Genomic DNA, 15268 nt, shown 5'->3' on the forward strand with positions numbered 1-15268 from the left:
ATACAGATATAGATATATGTTGGAAATATATGTATATAAACAACTTTTCACATGATCTGAAACAAATGTCTATTGTTCAAAGTATGGGGGAATTTTCAACTTTACTACTTATTTGGTTTGCAAATTACTCTACGAAGATAACTTATTAGACTATTACAAATCTGGGAATATTTTGCAGTCGAATGAAGTCTTTAATTTTCAAATAGGAATGACCTTTCTAGCCACCAAGTTAAAAGGATTATACTAAAAAAGTCTTTGCTGCTAAAATAGTGTCTCCAGTGCCTGCCATGTCCTAGATCGAATTTTCTTTTGAGAAAACCACAGCTACTTATTTTCGGTGGCCTCATTCAAACAAACTTACATTATTGCAAGACAAGATAAAGGGCACACTGGTGTTCAAAGGTGTGAAATGACTTTTCTTTCCTAGCATTACATGGGAAGGGCAAATGATTTTTTTTTTCTCGAATTTCAAAAATGAGGTCAGTTAAGGGTTTAGACATTTCAAAGGAAAAAAGTTGTATTTTCTCTGTTAGACCATATGGAATCTATGGTCAATGCCTCTAAAGTTATTTCTAAAACTGAAAATGTTCAAATATTCTCTAAGTTTATCTAACATTGTACATTTACTAAAAATTCTTTCTGTTCACCATTTTTAGAGGAGAAATAAAAATAAAGTTGATCTAAAACCCTACTTCGGTATTTTTATACCCATTGGTATTCCATTCTCCCCAAATAGGTTTTTGATATGTGATGTCTGGTGCAAAGTGAAGGCTTTGAAATGACACCAATGTGTGAAAAGACCCGTGCAATGTCAATGGCCCTAGGTCTCCCACTCCTTAGAATGACCTTTTTTGCCATCATTAGAGAAATGGTCTCTCTGAGGCACCATTAGCAAAATGTTCCATGACGAGATTTTAGCTCAATTGCTGTACTGTATAAGCTGAAACTGGTAGTGTCTTAAAATGTTCTTTTCAAGTGAGTGCTTACTCCTTGGAGAACCTGGCCAAGAAATAGGTAGAAGTTGATGACATGAAAAGTATTGTTTCTAAATAGTGACAATACATGTGATTTTACTTGAAATGCATTCTTTGAACTTCTGTTTCTTAGAAAATAAAATACATCAAGTTGATTAAAGAGTTCCTGTTTTCTAATTAGAGAAGAATGCTATTAGTAGTAATTTATGTCTACACAAATTACACTTCTAATTTTACTAAACCCTTCCTTAATTATTCTTTGCATTGTGACATGTAATTTGGAATAATACACCGATTATTTTGGGAATATATATTATAATACATAAATATACAATTTAATAATAATAGTAAATGGTTTATTCCCCGCACCACACCAGGTATTGTGTTAAGTACTTTGTGTATCGTAAGAAATCACAAAAGCACTTTTGAAAATCTTGCACTTCAAATTAAAGACAAAGGAAAGTACTAAATGACTTGATGATCATCTTCTTTTCTAAGTGCCTTAATCACCTTTAATCAACATGAAATCACCTAGAAACCTTCACCTGAAACAGTAACATATGTACTGTTTAAGGGGGTCACAAAATAAGACAGATGCCAGTGGTGGCCACAGAATGCCAGAAGAGACTGAAGTATGAAAAATTCAGTCATCTAGATGTTTTGTGACATGATGCTGAACTCCAACAAAGTGTTTTTCCAGTGTGCTGTTTTCTTCTCCTCAGGTGTGATGTTACACGGGAAAAGCCAGCAACTAGGTGTAGAAACCATGCTTAATGCCATGCATAAGATTAGAACACCCTCTCACCTCTTTCTTCACTTCTTCTTCATCTTCCAGTGTCAAAGCAGCCAGTTGCTTAGCTCTCTGCTCCATCAGATTCACATAGCGGATTGGATTTGACAAAGCTTCAATCACATCTAAATAGAGGAGAGACATTTTAAATCAAAGGTCCTGGAGGTATTGATTATCCACCATCCATCTATCCATCCATCCAACCAACCATCCATTCATCCACCCAGCCATTCACGCATTCATTCATCACCCATCTACTCGCTTATCCATCCACCAATTCATCATCCAAATTCCATTCTTCCACCTACCCAAAAAACTATCCACTCATCCATCCAACATTTTGGAAATGGACAAGAGTCAGGACTCTTTGCTGAAATCTCAAGAAGAGAGAACTTAAGTGAGGTCAGCTCTGAGAGACAACCTGGACAGGCTCCTACTCAGGATGCCTCAATACTCCAGATTCTTTAGTTTCTTTCTGAGGATTCCTTCACTCTAGCAATGGTCCACATACTTGTACTATTTGGCCCAAATGATGTTTAATAAGTGGAGACTTTTCACATAAAAAGGCTGCTTTCAAGACTGTCAAAACAACCCAAAGGTTTGGCAATATGGGTTTCATTTGCACATGGCACTAGCCAGCTGGAGTGAGTTATGGCTGCCATCTTTGGATGGGGCATGTGCTCCAAGTTTGCCATAGTCTCCACCACTCCCCAGTAACTTACACCCTGGCCAGTTAGCAGTATAAGCATTTAAATTTATGATTCCTGGTTGACATCGCCATAAGTTGGTTCCTCTAAACTCAGGATTCCAACCATGAAAAGGATCAGAGTTCTAAAACTGGCTGAAGGCAAATTCATTGTACAGGCCTAGATAGACTGTTGTAGGACCAGATAGCATGGTTTAGGAAGTGCTGGGCCCTTGAGAGTGAAAAAACATGCTCAAAACTTTATTGATACTTAAATTAAATTAAATAATTAAATTAAAATTTATCCACAAAGGCTTGAGCAATCTACCTCTAAACATACATACAAAAATAGAGGTGATTCTGAGACCAGAATCTCCTGCCTTTGTTTGGTCCAGTTTTCCTTCCACTGAGCCACAAAAATATGGATGACCCCAGATGGAAATATCTCTTTGAGTTATGCTGTTTACCTGCATATGTATCTGGGACATAGTCTTTCACCTCTATGTAGACAAAGACAGCTGGTAGCATCAGAGGCTGGTTCCTCTCATTCCTCAGAGAGATGTAGTGATAGCCTGGAGGGTGACAACAATACTGTGTATCACATTTTCTTCACAATGTTAGTTATAACACAGGAACACCTATGTGATGGAGGTGTTTATTTTAGGTGACTTTGGATGACAAACAGAACACTTCTTTCTCATTTTAATCACATGGTTTTGAGTGATAAGGTATTATTTTTCTCATCAGACAGGAAAACAATGTCAATTCTAATTTTTTCCATTTCCAATCATGTTTTTCTCCACAAAAGAGAATTCAAAACCATATGTCATAACAACTCACTATCAAAAAAACAAACAAGCTGATTAAAAAGTGGGCGGAGGACCTTAACAGGCATTTTTCCAAAGAAGATGTACAGATGGCCAGCAGACACATGAAAAGATGCTCAGCATTACTAATCATCAGGGAAATGCAAACCAAAACCACCAAGAGATATCACCTCACACCTGTTAGAATGGCTATTATCAAAAACAACAAATAACAAGTGTTGGCAAGGATGTGGAAAAAAGGGAACCCTTGTGCACCATTGAAGGGAACGTAAACTGGTGCAGCCACTATAGAAAACAGTATGGAGGTTCCTCAGAAAATTAAGAATAGAACCACCATACAATCTAGCAATTCCACTTCTGGATACTTATTCAAAGAAAATGAAAACACTAATTCTAAAAGATATGTGTACCTGCACATTCATTGCAGGGTTATTTATAATAGTTAAGATATGGAAGTAACCTAAGTGTCTGTTGATGGATGAATGGATAAAGAAGATGTGGTATACACACACACACACACACACACACACACACACACACACACACACAATGGAATATTACTAAGCCATAAAAAGAATAAAATCTTGTAATTTGCAACAACATGGATAGACCTAGAGTGTAGTAGGCTGAGTGAAAACAGTCAGGCAGAGAAAGACAAATACCATATATTTCACTTATATGTCGAATCTTGAAAACAAAACCAGCAAACAAATCAAAACAGAAACAAACTTATAGATGCAAAGAACAAACTGGTGGTCACCAGAGGGTAGGGACATGGAGGGAAGGATGAAATAGGTGAAAGAGATTAAGAGGTACAAACTTCCAGTTATAAAATAAAATAAATAAGTCATGAGAATATGACGTACAGCATAGAGAATACAGTCAATAATATTGTAATAACTTTGTATAGTGACAGATGGTTACTAGGCTTGTTGTGGTGAGCATTTTGTAACGTATACAGATGTGAAATCACTATGTTGTACACCTGAAATTAATATAACATTGCATGTCAACTATACTTGAATAAAAAACAAAACACCAACAAAAACCCCCCACAAAACCGTATTGTCATAGCTTGAATTATTTGTTCAAATTTGTCCCCTAAACATGATTTCTTGACTTGAGGCTTGGCCATGCACTTCTGCTTTGGCCAACGGGATGTTAGTGATGTGGTCCAAGCAGAGGCTTAAAACACATCTGCAGAGTCACTCTCGCTCTTATGCATTCCGGTGGGCCAGCATGAGAAGTCCATAGTGTGGGCACCACTGCCCCTTCAGTCAGGGCCCCCTAAATGAGCACGAGAGGAACAGACCTAACCCCAGCCCACAGCCTCAAACACAGCTACATGACTGAGCCCAGCCAAACCCTGCCAACCCACAGGCCCATGAGCATGAAGGTGAAACGCTTATACATCACTGAGTTTTCAGATAGTTTGTTACGCTTAATTATTTTGGCAAGAATTGATTGATATACCATAGCATGTCACGAAAATGTGACACTGCCAGATTTAAATAAATAATCTTATAGCCCTTGTTACATAAGAACACGACAAAGCAGCATATAGCTTCCTAAATCTTTCTTTAATAATCATGTAAGCAGCGATGGCTTTCTTTACAACTTTGAAAAAAAGTTTCTCACCACTCTATCCATACCTGGTCGAATTGCTTGCACTGGCAAGATCCGGTGACCGATACATTTGCCTCCTTCTTCATAAACTGCTATCCTCAAACAGGCCAGAGAAGGAAGGACCACCTTATAGGGACATTAAGGATGCACGTAGTTATAAGAACGAGCAGGTCCAAGAAAGAATTAGAAAGGTAAATAGTCAAATAGCCCTGCTTCCCTAAATCCAAATAGAAGTTTCTACTTAGCTAATTGATAAGAAGTTAAGTTGCTGCTCTATAATTTCGATTTTCAAAAGGAGAAACATTACCACAGATACAGCTTCATCTATGTTCTCTCACCTTGTCATAATGAGAAGTTTGCTCAGTACATAGACGATTTTCTTTCGACGTGAACATTCTCAACAGTTCTATGTTCAAATACAGCTAGCGGTCTTATCACTATCTGAGCCTTCACTATTATATTTGCAAAGCAAATTGCTTTTACATTTTCAAAACAAAAGCAGAAAAAAAAGGGCTTTCAGGATAGCTTTCAAAATGTGATTGCTTTATAAATATGTAAATTCCCAATTAGGCAACAAGTAATTGCTCATTTTTTTCCCTCAACGTAAAACGTGGAGTAAACAGTTATATCCCAGGTCAAGAACATGAGACCAATTGTATCCTTAAAAATTTATTTTTGATAACAACAGCAAACTATCATTTGACTGTTTTCAACGTGCCAGATATTTTCTAAATGTTTTTAATGTATTAGGGAATATTTATAATAACCCTCTGAAGTGGACCCTATTATTAAATCCAATTAACATATGAAACAAACGAGCACAGAGATGTTTATCATAGATATTCTCTTTGCAGAGGCTGTCTTTGTAGATATTTTGGCCAGATAACAGCAAAGGGTAGGTAAGAAAGTCTGCTCTACTTTCTATTGGACTTGTCGCCGTCCTTTGTGTGATAAGCATGTCTGAAGACTTGATTTTTGGTGAAGGCAGAGAGAAGGCCTAGTCGAATGCAAATGTTTTAACTCTATCAGAATCTGGACAAGATAGAATGACTAGCTGCCAGTGGCTAGCGATTCTGAATTTAATTAATATTATTCTTGACTTCCCACTCTACCTCATTTGAGTGACAATGCAAACATATTATCACTTGTATTATGAGAGGATGTGAATTAAATTAATAGGTTATTCTGTTCTCCAAATGAGGTATACTAGAATTGATTAACAATACAATTCTAAAAATCCAAACAAGTGATTCACAGAGATCTTGAATAGTTTTCAAGATAGCTTTGAAAATGCTATTGCTATTTAAATCCCCAAATTAAGCAGCAAATAATTGCTCATTTAATTTTTTTCTCAGTGTCAAACACCTGGGATATGCAGTTACATCTCATGTTAAGGACACAAGACCAACCTTTTTGAAGACAATGGGTTCTTCTTCCCAGACGGGATTGACAGCGTTTCCTTGTGATGTCTTGGTCTTGAATGCCTTCCTCCTTGTGTCCACCGGCAAACCGAACATGTCCACTTCTACGTAAGTCCCAACTTTCTTATCAGAAAGAAACTGACCAGAAATAATCTAGAACATAACAGAAAAGGAACAGTAAATGAATAACCACGATATAGGAGAATCCTTTAAGGAGGGAGAAATGCTGATGGTGGATACTGAACCATAGTCAAAATGACACAGAAGCAAGAGTAGAAATATGATTTCTCTTTTGGTTAAAGAGTTGGTAGAGGAATATTGAAAATGCTGAGGTTAGAAGGAGTCAATTAACAAGAAAAAGTTGTATAGGAGGAAATATATGAACAAATATCTAGAGTCTGATGAGACCGAGGCTTTTGTAGTTATGATACATCTATTAAATGTTAAAGATGGATCTTTAGAGTCAACTGAGTATAAAGGTTTTTCAAATACTTAAAAATGTTACAAGATAAAAAGTATCATTTTAGCGTGATTGTAAATGAAATAAAAAGGTCATTTGAGAGTACAAATTTAAAGCATAATATAGTAGAAACTCTAGCATTTAAAAAATTTCCTCTTGTTTCTAAAATTCAACTTGAAGGAGTTGTTGGAACTCCATGCTATTCCAGTTCTCAGAGTTGTTGCACTTTAAATAAAAAGCCACAATAGTGATAAAAAAACAAAACCAAATATTCATGTTAAACTATCAAGCCCAGTTTATCAGCACCCATAACCTCACCGAGTTTTAGCCATCCACACAATTGCGTGTATCCTTTGTCTGGCCATAAAACTAATGGATCACATATTCACAAAATGTCTCCCATGTCTGCCTCTTTTTCTAATCCAGTTTTCAGAATCTGAGGGATTCTCAGGTGTTGTAAAGGTTACCGGAGGCAAACAAGATGTCCTGCTTTAACACCAGAGAGGGGAGCAGGGGAAAGAGGTGCTGACGGAGCAAACCTGATGAACCTGGGTTGTCTGGTTGACAAAGCTGCCGCTGGCCAGGAGCTTTCCGAGCTCAAGTCCATGAAAGGGGACAGAATTACTGTTCCAAGATCATGACTGGGCCAGAAATTGGATACAATGGTGGCCTGAGAATGGCCATTAGTTTCTGAGTGTGGCCAAAGTTAGCTATATGCTGATGTGGTCAGGAATTCCAAACAACTTCAAGAGAAAGCCATGAGGAAGAGGCTGTCTGAATTTGCCCAGGACTACTCATTTCTCCTGAATGTTCTCTTTGGCCTGAGTGTATGGGACTTGCCAGCAACAATCTCTTTGTTTATCATGAGATTCTACATGAGGACAACTTAGCAGACATTTTACAGCATGTTTGAAACTTCCGAGTTACGGGAGTCACACTGGGAATTCAGATGCACAAAGATTTTGTGTGCTTAAGGTGTTTGATTAAAGCAGAAGTCCTTGAGTAAGTTATGACACTAACCCTCAATGTTCTCATTAGTAAAAAAGGATGGCAGAACACCATGTGACCTCACAGGTCATTCTGGTCCTACAAAGTCTATGTCTGAGGATCAAAACCAAGGCACCGCAGGATGGGTGTGAGCCTCTTCTTGTCTCTAGCTGTAATGTTAAAGGCAGACCTCTACTGCAGGGTGGCTGTCCATTCAGAGGATACTAACATCTCTAGAACAGTGTCTCCGTTCTGGGCTCAGGCAGCAGTTTACACTCGTTGGAACTCAACTGTTTCCCCTCAACTTTCTTTCCTGACTCTGCGTCATTTTATGATCCCTGACACTGTCGCAGTGGAATTTTCAGGAAAAAATAAATAAGCAGACACACATGTACAAAGCAAGATGAATCGGCAAACAAGGACAAAACATTATTAGTTTGACCCAACTATCACAACCATGGACAAGGATTCTAAAAATAACGTTTTATCAGTGTGTGATGCTGAGGAGTTTATCTTAGTCAAACTTGACAGGAATGAAGCATCCTCAGCTGAAAACAATTTCCTAAAATAAATATAATCTTGAAGCTCTAATGCTGCCAGCTCCACTCTTCAGATATACAGTGTGAAATAATTTCAAGAGATAAAATTGCGAGACCCTTCATTGAAATTTTATTTTTAATCTTTGATATAAAGTGACATAAATTTTAAAGTAAAAATGGGCTCAACAAGCTTAGGGTAGCTATAAATTAATGAAACTGTGACGGAGCATTTTTTTAACACAGTTTTTTATATGCCTTTGGTTTAGGGCCAATCAGAACATTGCATTTCTGTCCAATAAAAAACGTTTCCTAGTTCTACAGCTATCTAGTTAAACAGAAAAGAAATGAGACTTTAAACAAGTAAATGAAACTCAGCTACAACCACCAGAAGCTTAGAGAATTCCCATAAAAAGCTCTTCATAAAAATGATTTCCCATCCATAGTATTAAAAATATTTTCTCACAGCTAAAAAGAAATGGTATCTGCTGTAACATTAATTTCAAAGACTGCAGAAATCATTTGGAATTAATTTTTTAGGGCCAGAAGCATGTTTATTAAGCAATTCTTTTATTTAATATCATCACTCTGCGTTTTAAATGCCTGAATACGCTGATAAGAGTTTTGAAAGCCACACTATGGTAACTTGAGACTTGTATTCAATATTTCACAATTTGTGGAGAGAATACTTTTTTCCTCTAATTTTTCTCAGTGTGGATATTTTTCTAGAACTAATGGGAAATAAAAAAAGACCAGATGATTTCTCCAATATGGGTCACTAATTTTTGTGGTAAATTTCACGGTGGGATATTTACAACAAAAGAAAGGATTGGCCACGGTGAATCTCACCAGCTTGTTTTATTGATTTAGGGGCTAATTTTTATCCTGTTAAAAAGTGGCGCTCAGTCTCTTTATCTCATGCGTGTGCCTTCTGAAAACTACTAATTCGGATTCAGTCCTTAAAGAAAAAAGTGCATGAAGGAAATGAAGACTTTGCAGGCAACTAAATTTTTAATGACTAAACTACGCAAAATAGGCAATGTTCAAGACTCTTGTTTGGCACAATTTTATAATAGAGGTGTACGTACCTTAACAGATAAAGTGTTGGCCACTATCCCATCAACGATGCCTTCAGTGAATGGATCAAAATGCTTATCAGGTCTCCTCATGAACTCTGGCTTTAATCTGTAGCCACTCTTCCCGTTATATTCATACATCCCCATATTTATTTGCATAGCCAGGTCTGAATATCAAAGATACAAACCTTATGGTCACTGTATTAATATTTGGAGCAACAAGTAACATTGTATTACAGTCCACTTTTTTATTTTTGGTGAGGAAGATTGGCCCTGAGCTAATACCTGTTGCCAATCTTCCACTTTTTGCTTGAGGAAGATTGGCCCTGAGCTAACATCTGTGCCAATCCTCCTCGACTTTGTATGTGGGATGCTGCCACAGCATGGTTTGATGAGCAGTGTGTAGGTCCGGCCAGGGATCAGAACTGGCGAACCCCGGGCCACCAAAGCAGAGGAGGCAACTTAACTACTACACCACCAGGCCAGCCCTGCAGTGCACTTTTGTTCCCATTTTAAAAAGGAATGTTGATTCATTGTAGAAACTTAGGAAACACAGATAAGAAAAAAAAATTGAGCTGTAAGCTCCAAATCCAGAGATAAACCACTGCTAACAGATTAATGTGTATTCTGTTTTTCTACTTCAAATATATTTTGAACATGCAATATGTCCATTTCATTAAATATTTGTCTGCTTTAATTTTCACTGCCATATAAAATTCTTTTGCACAGATATATTTGAATAAATGTTACACCAGGCCCCTCTTTGGGCTCATTTACAGCTTTTCTAATTTTTCACCATTTCATACAATGTTTTGATGAATAGCGTTGTGGTGAAATCTTAGAAGCCATCATCAACAATATTCTTAGGAGAGAAATTTCTGGGTCAAAAGATGTGCACATTGGAAAAGCTTTTTGACAAGTCTTGCTAAAATGCCCATGAGAAAGTTTAAACCACTTTACACTCCTCTTATCCACGTTTTTGAGAATGGACTTCCCCACACCTCACCAAGAGTGGATGCTACAGTTCTTCTTTTTTTAATTTATAAGAAAAAAAGATTTCCTTTTTAAAATTTGAATTTCTTTGATTATTTAACACCAATATCTAATTACACATTGACCTGTTTCTAATAGACAAAGATTACTGGTCAAAGTTTTCCTATGACTCAGTGTATGAAATAAATGTCCACACTAATTGCAATTGCTAAGGTTAAAAAGACCCCAACATTTTAAAGTCTTAAGGAATCTTGGAAGGTGTCGTTTGTTCCAGATTGTCTGAGTCATGACTCATCTGTATTTAGGTGGATAATAAAGAGGTGATGATAGAATTATTTCAAAGTTCCAGGTACAAATCATCTTTAGAGTAGGGAAAATAAGTACAATTTTATCTCTCATTTTATTAAGCTGTTATAACTTTGATACTAAAATTGGACAAAGTATCAAAAGACCAAAATGATGGACCTATCGTATATGAAAAAAATTAACTCCAGAAGCCTAAAAAATTACATTAGCAAATCATAAGTTCTGAAAAGTAATACAAAGCAAGCAAGTAGAATTTATAGCAGGAACAAAAGGATAATTACATATTAGAAGATCTATTCACATAACTTATCACGTTTACTCACAAAAGAAGAAATGAACATATAATCATCCCAATAGGTGTCAAAGAGACATTTGATAACGTTCAACATAAATTCCCAAAACACTTTTAGTTGATTAGGACAAGTGTGTGCTCCTTTAATGTGTGAAAGAATATCTGTCTGAAAGTCACAGCCAGCATCTACTCAATGTGTCACAATGATCAGATTTTCGTTAGTGTCAGGAGGCAGAGAAAGGTGCCCAGTCTTCATGCTATTATTTAGTATTATTCTAGACTGGTCAGTGCAAAGTACTAAGACAGGGGGAAAAGTTAGGATGTGATTAAATTATTGTGATTGTGTATCTGAAAAACCTGATAGAATCTACTGGCAAAAGAGGTTATTATAAGAGCTTAGGAAGATGATCATTTATAAAATAAATATATGAATATCAATATCCAGAAACAATCTGTTAAAAATATAATGTTAGGGGCCGGCCTGGTGGCGCAGCAGTTAAACGCGCACGTTCCGCTTCAGCGGTCCGGGGTTTGCCGGTTTGGATCCCGGGTGCAGACATGGCACCGCTTGGCAGGCCATGCTGTGGTAGGCGTCCCACATATAAAGTAGAGGAAGATGGGCACGGATGTTAGCTCAGGGCCAGTCTTCCCCAGCAAAAAGAGGAGGATTGGCAGCAGATGTTAGCTCATGGCTAGTCTTCCTCAAAAAAAAAAAAAAAGAAACAACTTATAAAAAAGAATTTCATCTAAGGAGACTAGATCACTAATGAAGAAAGTGATTTTGCTGAGGTACTTAATATAACAATTTTTTAAGTAGAGAAAAATGTACTTCCTATGATAAGAAAACTGAAAATTAAAAGGTGTCAGTTTTCTTCAGATGAATTTATAAATTTAATGTGATTTTAATCAAAATCTTATTTCTTTCAATGGGGGAGAAGGAAATGTATTAACAAACAAACTAAATTCATTTGGAGCAGGAATCCCACTGGCAATGGCAAGAAAAGAACTGCAAATTAATAGCAATGAAGGAGAATTTCCACTTCCAGGTATTAAACGATATAAAACATTATAATAAAAACAGTGAAGTATTGGCTCCAGGAGGCAGGTAAATTTATTAATGAAAAAGAATATAAGTTGAAAAAATGGGCTAAAATTAACAACAACAACAAAAGGCTACATCTATTAAGCTTTAATTCTAGTTCAGTATAAAAAAGGGTTGATGTCTTATTGAAATTATATACCAAAATTAAATTTGGATGGATGAAAGGGTTAAATGACAAATAAAAAGGAAACCATGGGAGAAATAGGGAGTAAATAGGGATCCGATCCTGAGGTGGGGAGGCTGTAATCACAAAAGTAAACCAAACGTCCATAAAACAAAACATTAATCAACCTGAGCTCAAAAAATAAATATAGAAAGTGCTGTTATAAATGAATAGGAAAACTGACAATAGTCCTGAATAGGGCCTTCATAAAAGCAGAAATATAAAAATCAAAACACACATTTAAAATGTTCAACCTCAATAACAAAGACATGAAATTACAACAACAGTGATGTAGTATATTTTGTTTGAAATTTTATTATTATTATTTAATGATAATACTTAACCAAGACCTCAAATGAGAGGGGACATCTCATGTCATACCTTGCTGATGGAGGAGAAATCTAGTGAAACACGTTGATGGACAATTTGGCTTTATGCACAAAGGTTCTTAATACTTTCACATCTTTTAGCAGAGTAATTCTGTTTTAGGAACTTTTCCAAAAAGAACATTAGGAGATAGACTTGACAATTTATATTCAAGACCATTCTCAGAGCATTACTTATAGTCTAAAAAATTCCCTAATGTCCAGTGATAGAAAATGGTTTTAGTGAATTGTAAAATATGCTTAACATACAGCTATTAAAATTCATGCTTCTGCATAGCATTTAGGTGTGTGTATATATATATATATGCATATATATATTTTTAAACAAGGAATTAAGTGAAAAAGCATGTATATACATAGCCAAAAAAACTTACAGATTACAAAGCCAAAAGTTAACAGTGTTGAATCTCTGAGTGGTAGCATTCCTGGCAGTTTTATCTTTTCTTTATACTTTTTTGAATTTTCCAAATTTTCTATAATAAATACGTATTACTTTAAAAAGTATAAAAATTTTGTTTGAAAATAATGCAAAACCCGTGGAAATGAAGACTTGTTTACAAACTATTGAAAACAATTTCTCAATTTTCAAAATCCACTTTGTTTTGCACTATTTCCTTCCTTGAAATTTGCTTTTATTTGTTTTTTCAATCAAGTCTGGCCAAGTCTTTTTTCCTTGGGAATGGTTTCTGGACACTTGGGAATGTGGCTTTATAACAGAAGGGAAACGACCATTAATGGTGTTACTTACCCACTGTTTGGAAATTAAGGGCAACCATTTGGCAACCTGCGTTCCAGAAGAGCTGAGGCATGTAGTTGGACGAATCCACGCGTGTCCCTTTTGGATATATCCTGCTAAGCTGCATTTTGTTATATCTGGACCATCATGTTAAGTAGTGAATACAATTATAAAAATAATTAGCCAATGATATTAACTGAGAGGCCACCTTCCATCTTTCTCCATCAGGGAAATGAACTAAATGTTGATGATCTCATGGGGCTAGTGCGTGAAGTATGTAAAAAGCTTCTGAACAAACAGAATAAGTGTGCTTTAATAAAATAAATGTAACATCTCCCTTGCAGAGCCTTCTGGATGAAAACTAATGAGGTAGCAAAAATGATTGAGTCAAAGTCAACGTGATTTTGTGGCGATTATTAAGGACAAGCTTAATGATTAAGGACACATGAGGAAGCTCGAGCGTGTGAAATCGTGTGAGAGGATGATATTGTGTTTGGCAGAAGCAAATAACATGAACTGTGAGGCTATTTTTGAAATGCTCTCTGCTCATTTTCTTAACCTTCTCTGGGAATGCTATTTGCCAAGACAGTGGTACTCTTTATGATTGATAACGAGGTAAATATAGCACAGAAGTTTTGCCCTTGTTTTGTATTTTGGTTCCTATCGTCATCAGTCTTCCATCCTGAGAAGCTTTTAGTTACTGAACAACGCTATGTCTCCAAAACACGGTTGACTATTCCTATGACCAAGTTTGGTAGAGGCTAGCTAAGGTTCTGAGCTCGTGCAGTGGAGTCAGGCCAAATAGAGTTTGAACCTTAATTCTGGAACTTGCTGGCTGTATGGCCTAGGGCAAGTTATTTCCCTTTTCTGTGCCTCAATTTCCTCATCTATAAAAGAGGTTGAACAATTTCTACATTATAGGCCTATGGTGAGGATTAAATGAGATAAGATATATATCAAAAAGTCTATCACATAGTCAGTACTTAGTGAAACATAATGAATATAAGGATTTTATAAGGTGACTTTGTTTATGGAGTTTACATTTGTTCCCCCTCCTATTGTTGATGAGTTTTAAAGGTGACTATTTTATTCTAGGACTTGCTTCATGAAATTGGGCTGTTTGGGATATTTAGCATTAATTTTAAGAAAAAAATTAAAGACCTGTTTCATTTTATTTTGATTCATGGATAAAAATGAATATTGGCAGGAGTATCAACAAAGCCACTATTAGTAATATATATTTATAGTCTCATCATCATCATCCCAACTATTTTTTGATTGAACATCTATTCCATATAAGGATGTGAGATGCCAGGAAGGTTTGTGTATGTGTGTGTAAATACATATATATACACTTTACATGTATTATATCTTGTATATGTGTAGAGTACATAGACACACTTTACATAGTTGTCCCTAACCCAAACAGCAAGTCATAAAGCTAGTGTCATTATTTCTGTACTTCAGATGAAGAGAGTCAGAAGCAGTAAGCAAATTGCCAAAGGGTAAAGAGCTTGACAGTGTAAAGGAAACCTTGAAATCTGGATTTCCTTTACTCCAAGACCAGTTCTCTTCTCCGCATGCCAGGCTACCCCACTCACTTTGCATATGAAACCTGAAATGATTTATCATTCCAGGTGACAGATTCAAGCCATTTCATGCATCTTTTTAAGCCATTTCACGCGTCTTTCTCCTTATTAAAAACAAAAATTAAACAAATAGCACACAACTTCCGTTAATTCAGTAGTCATTCGTCAAATCAAGGATACTCTACAAATTCCACTGGAGACTTCGTAAGTTGCTCAAGTCCTTTGGTTTCCACGAAGGAAGACATTTCAAAACTTCTATTTCTTTCTGAGTTAATACAGCAAAAAAGGTGAGAAATAAAAGTGAACATTATAAATTATC

The 15268-nt window shown here is 36.2% G+C and overlaps 1 protein-coding gene across 3 annotated transcripts in view; it reads right to left on the reverse strand.

Moving 5' to 3' along the window:
• The window catches only part of PLCB1 (phospholipase C beta 1), a 665042-nt gene that overhangs the window by 123052 nt on the left and 526722 nt on the right, over positions 1 to 15268 (reverse strand). For all 3 annotated transcript variants that reach the window (XM_070587880.1, XM_070587881.1, XM_070587882.1), the window contains exons 17-23: positions 15130 to 15214; positions 13373 to 13497; positions 9395 to 9549; positions 6312 to 6476; positions 4929 to 5028; positions 2917 to 3021; positions 1780 to 1889 (exon numbers count right to left, since the gene is read on the reverse strand). In XM_070587880.1, coding sequence (XP_070443981.1) covers positions 1780 to 1889; positions 2917 to 3021; positions 4929 to 5028; positions 6312 to 6476; positions 9395 to 9549; positions 13373 to 13497; positions 15130 to 15214 — 845 coding nt within the window. The remainder of the gene's footprint in view (positions 1 to 1779; positions 1890 to 2916; positions 3022 to 4928; positions 5029 to 6311; positions 6477 to 9394; positions 9550 to 13372; positions 13498 to 15129; positions 15215 to 15268) is intronic.

Source organism: Equus przewalskii, chromosome 21 (assembly GCF_037783145.1).
Source record: "Equus przewalskii isolate Varuska chromosome 21, EquPr2, whole genome shotgun sequence".
In the NCBI taxonomy this organism is placed as follows: Eukaryota; Metazoa; Chordata; class Mammalia; order Perissodactyla; family Equidae; genus Equus; species Equus przewalskii.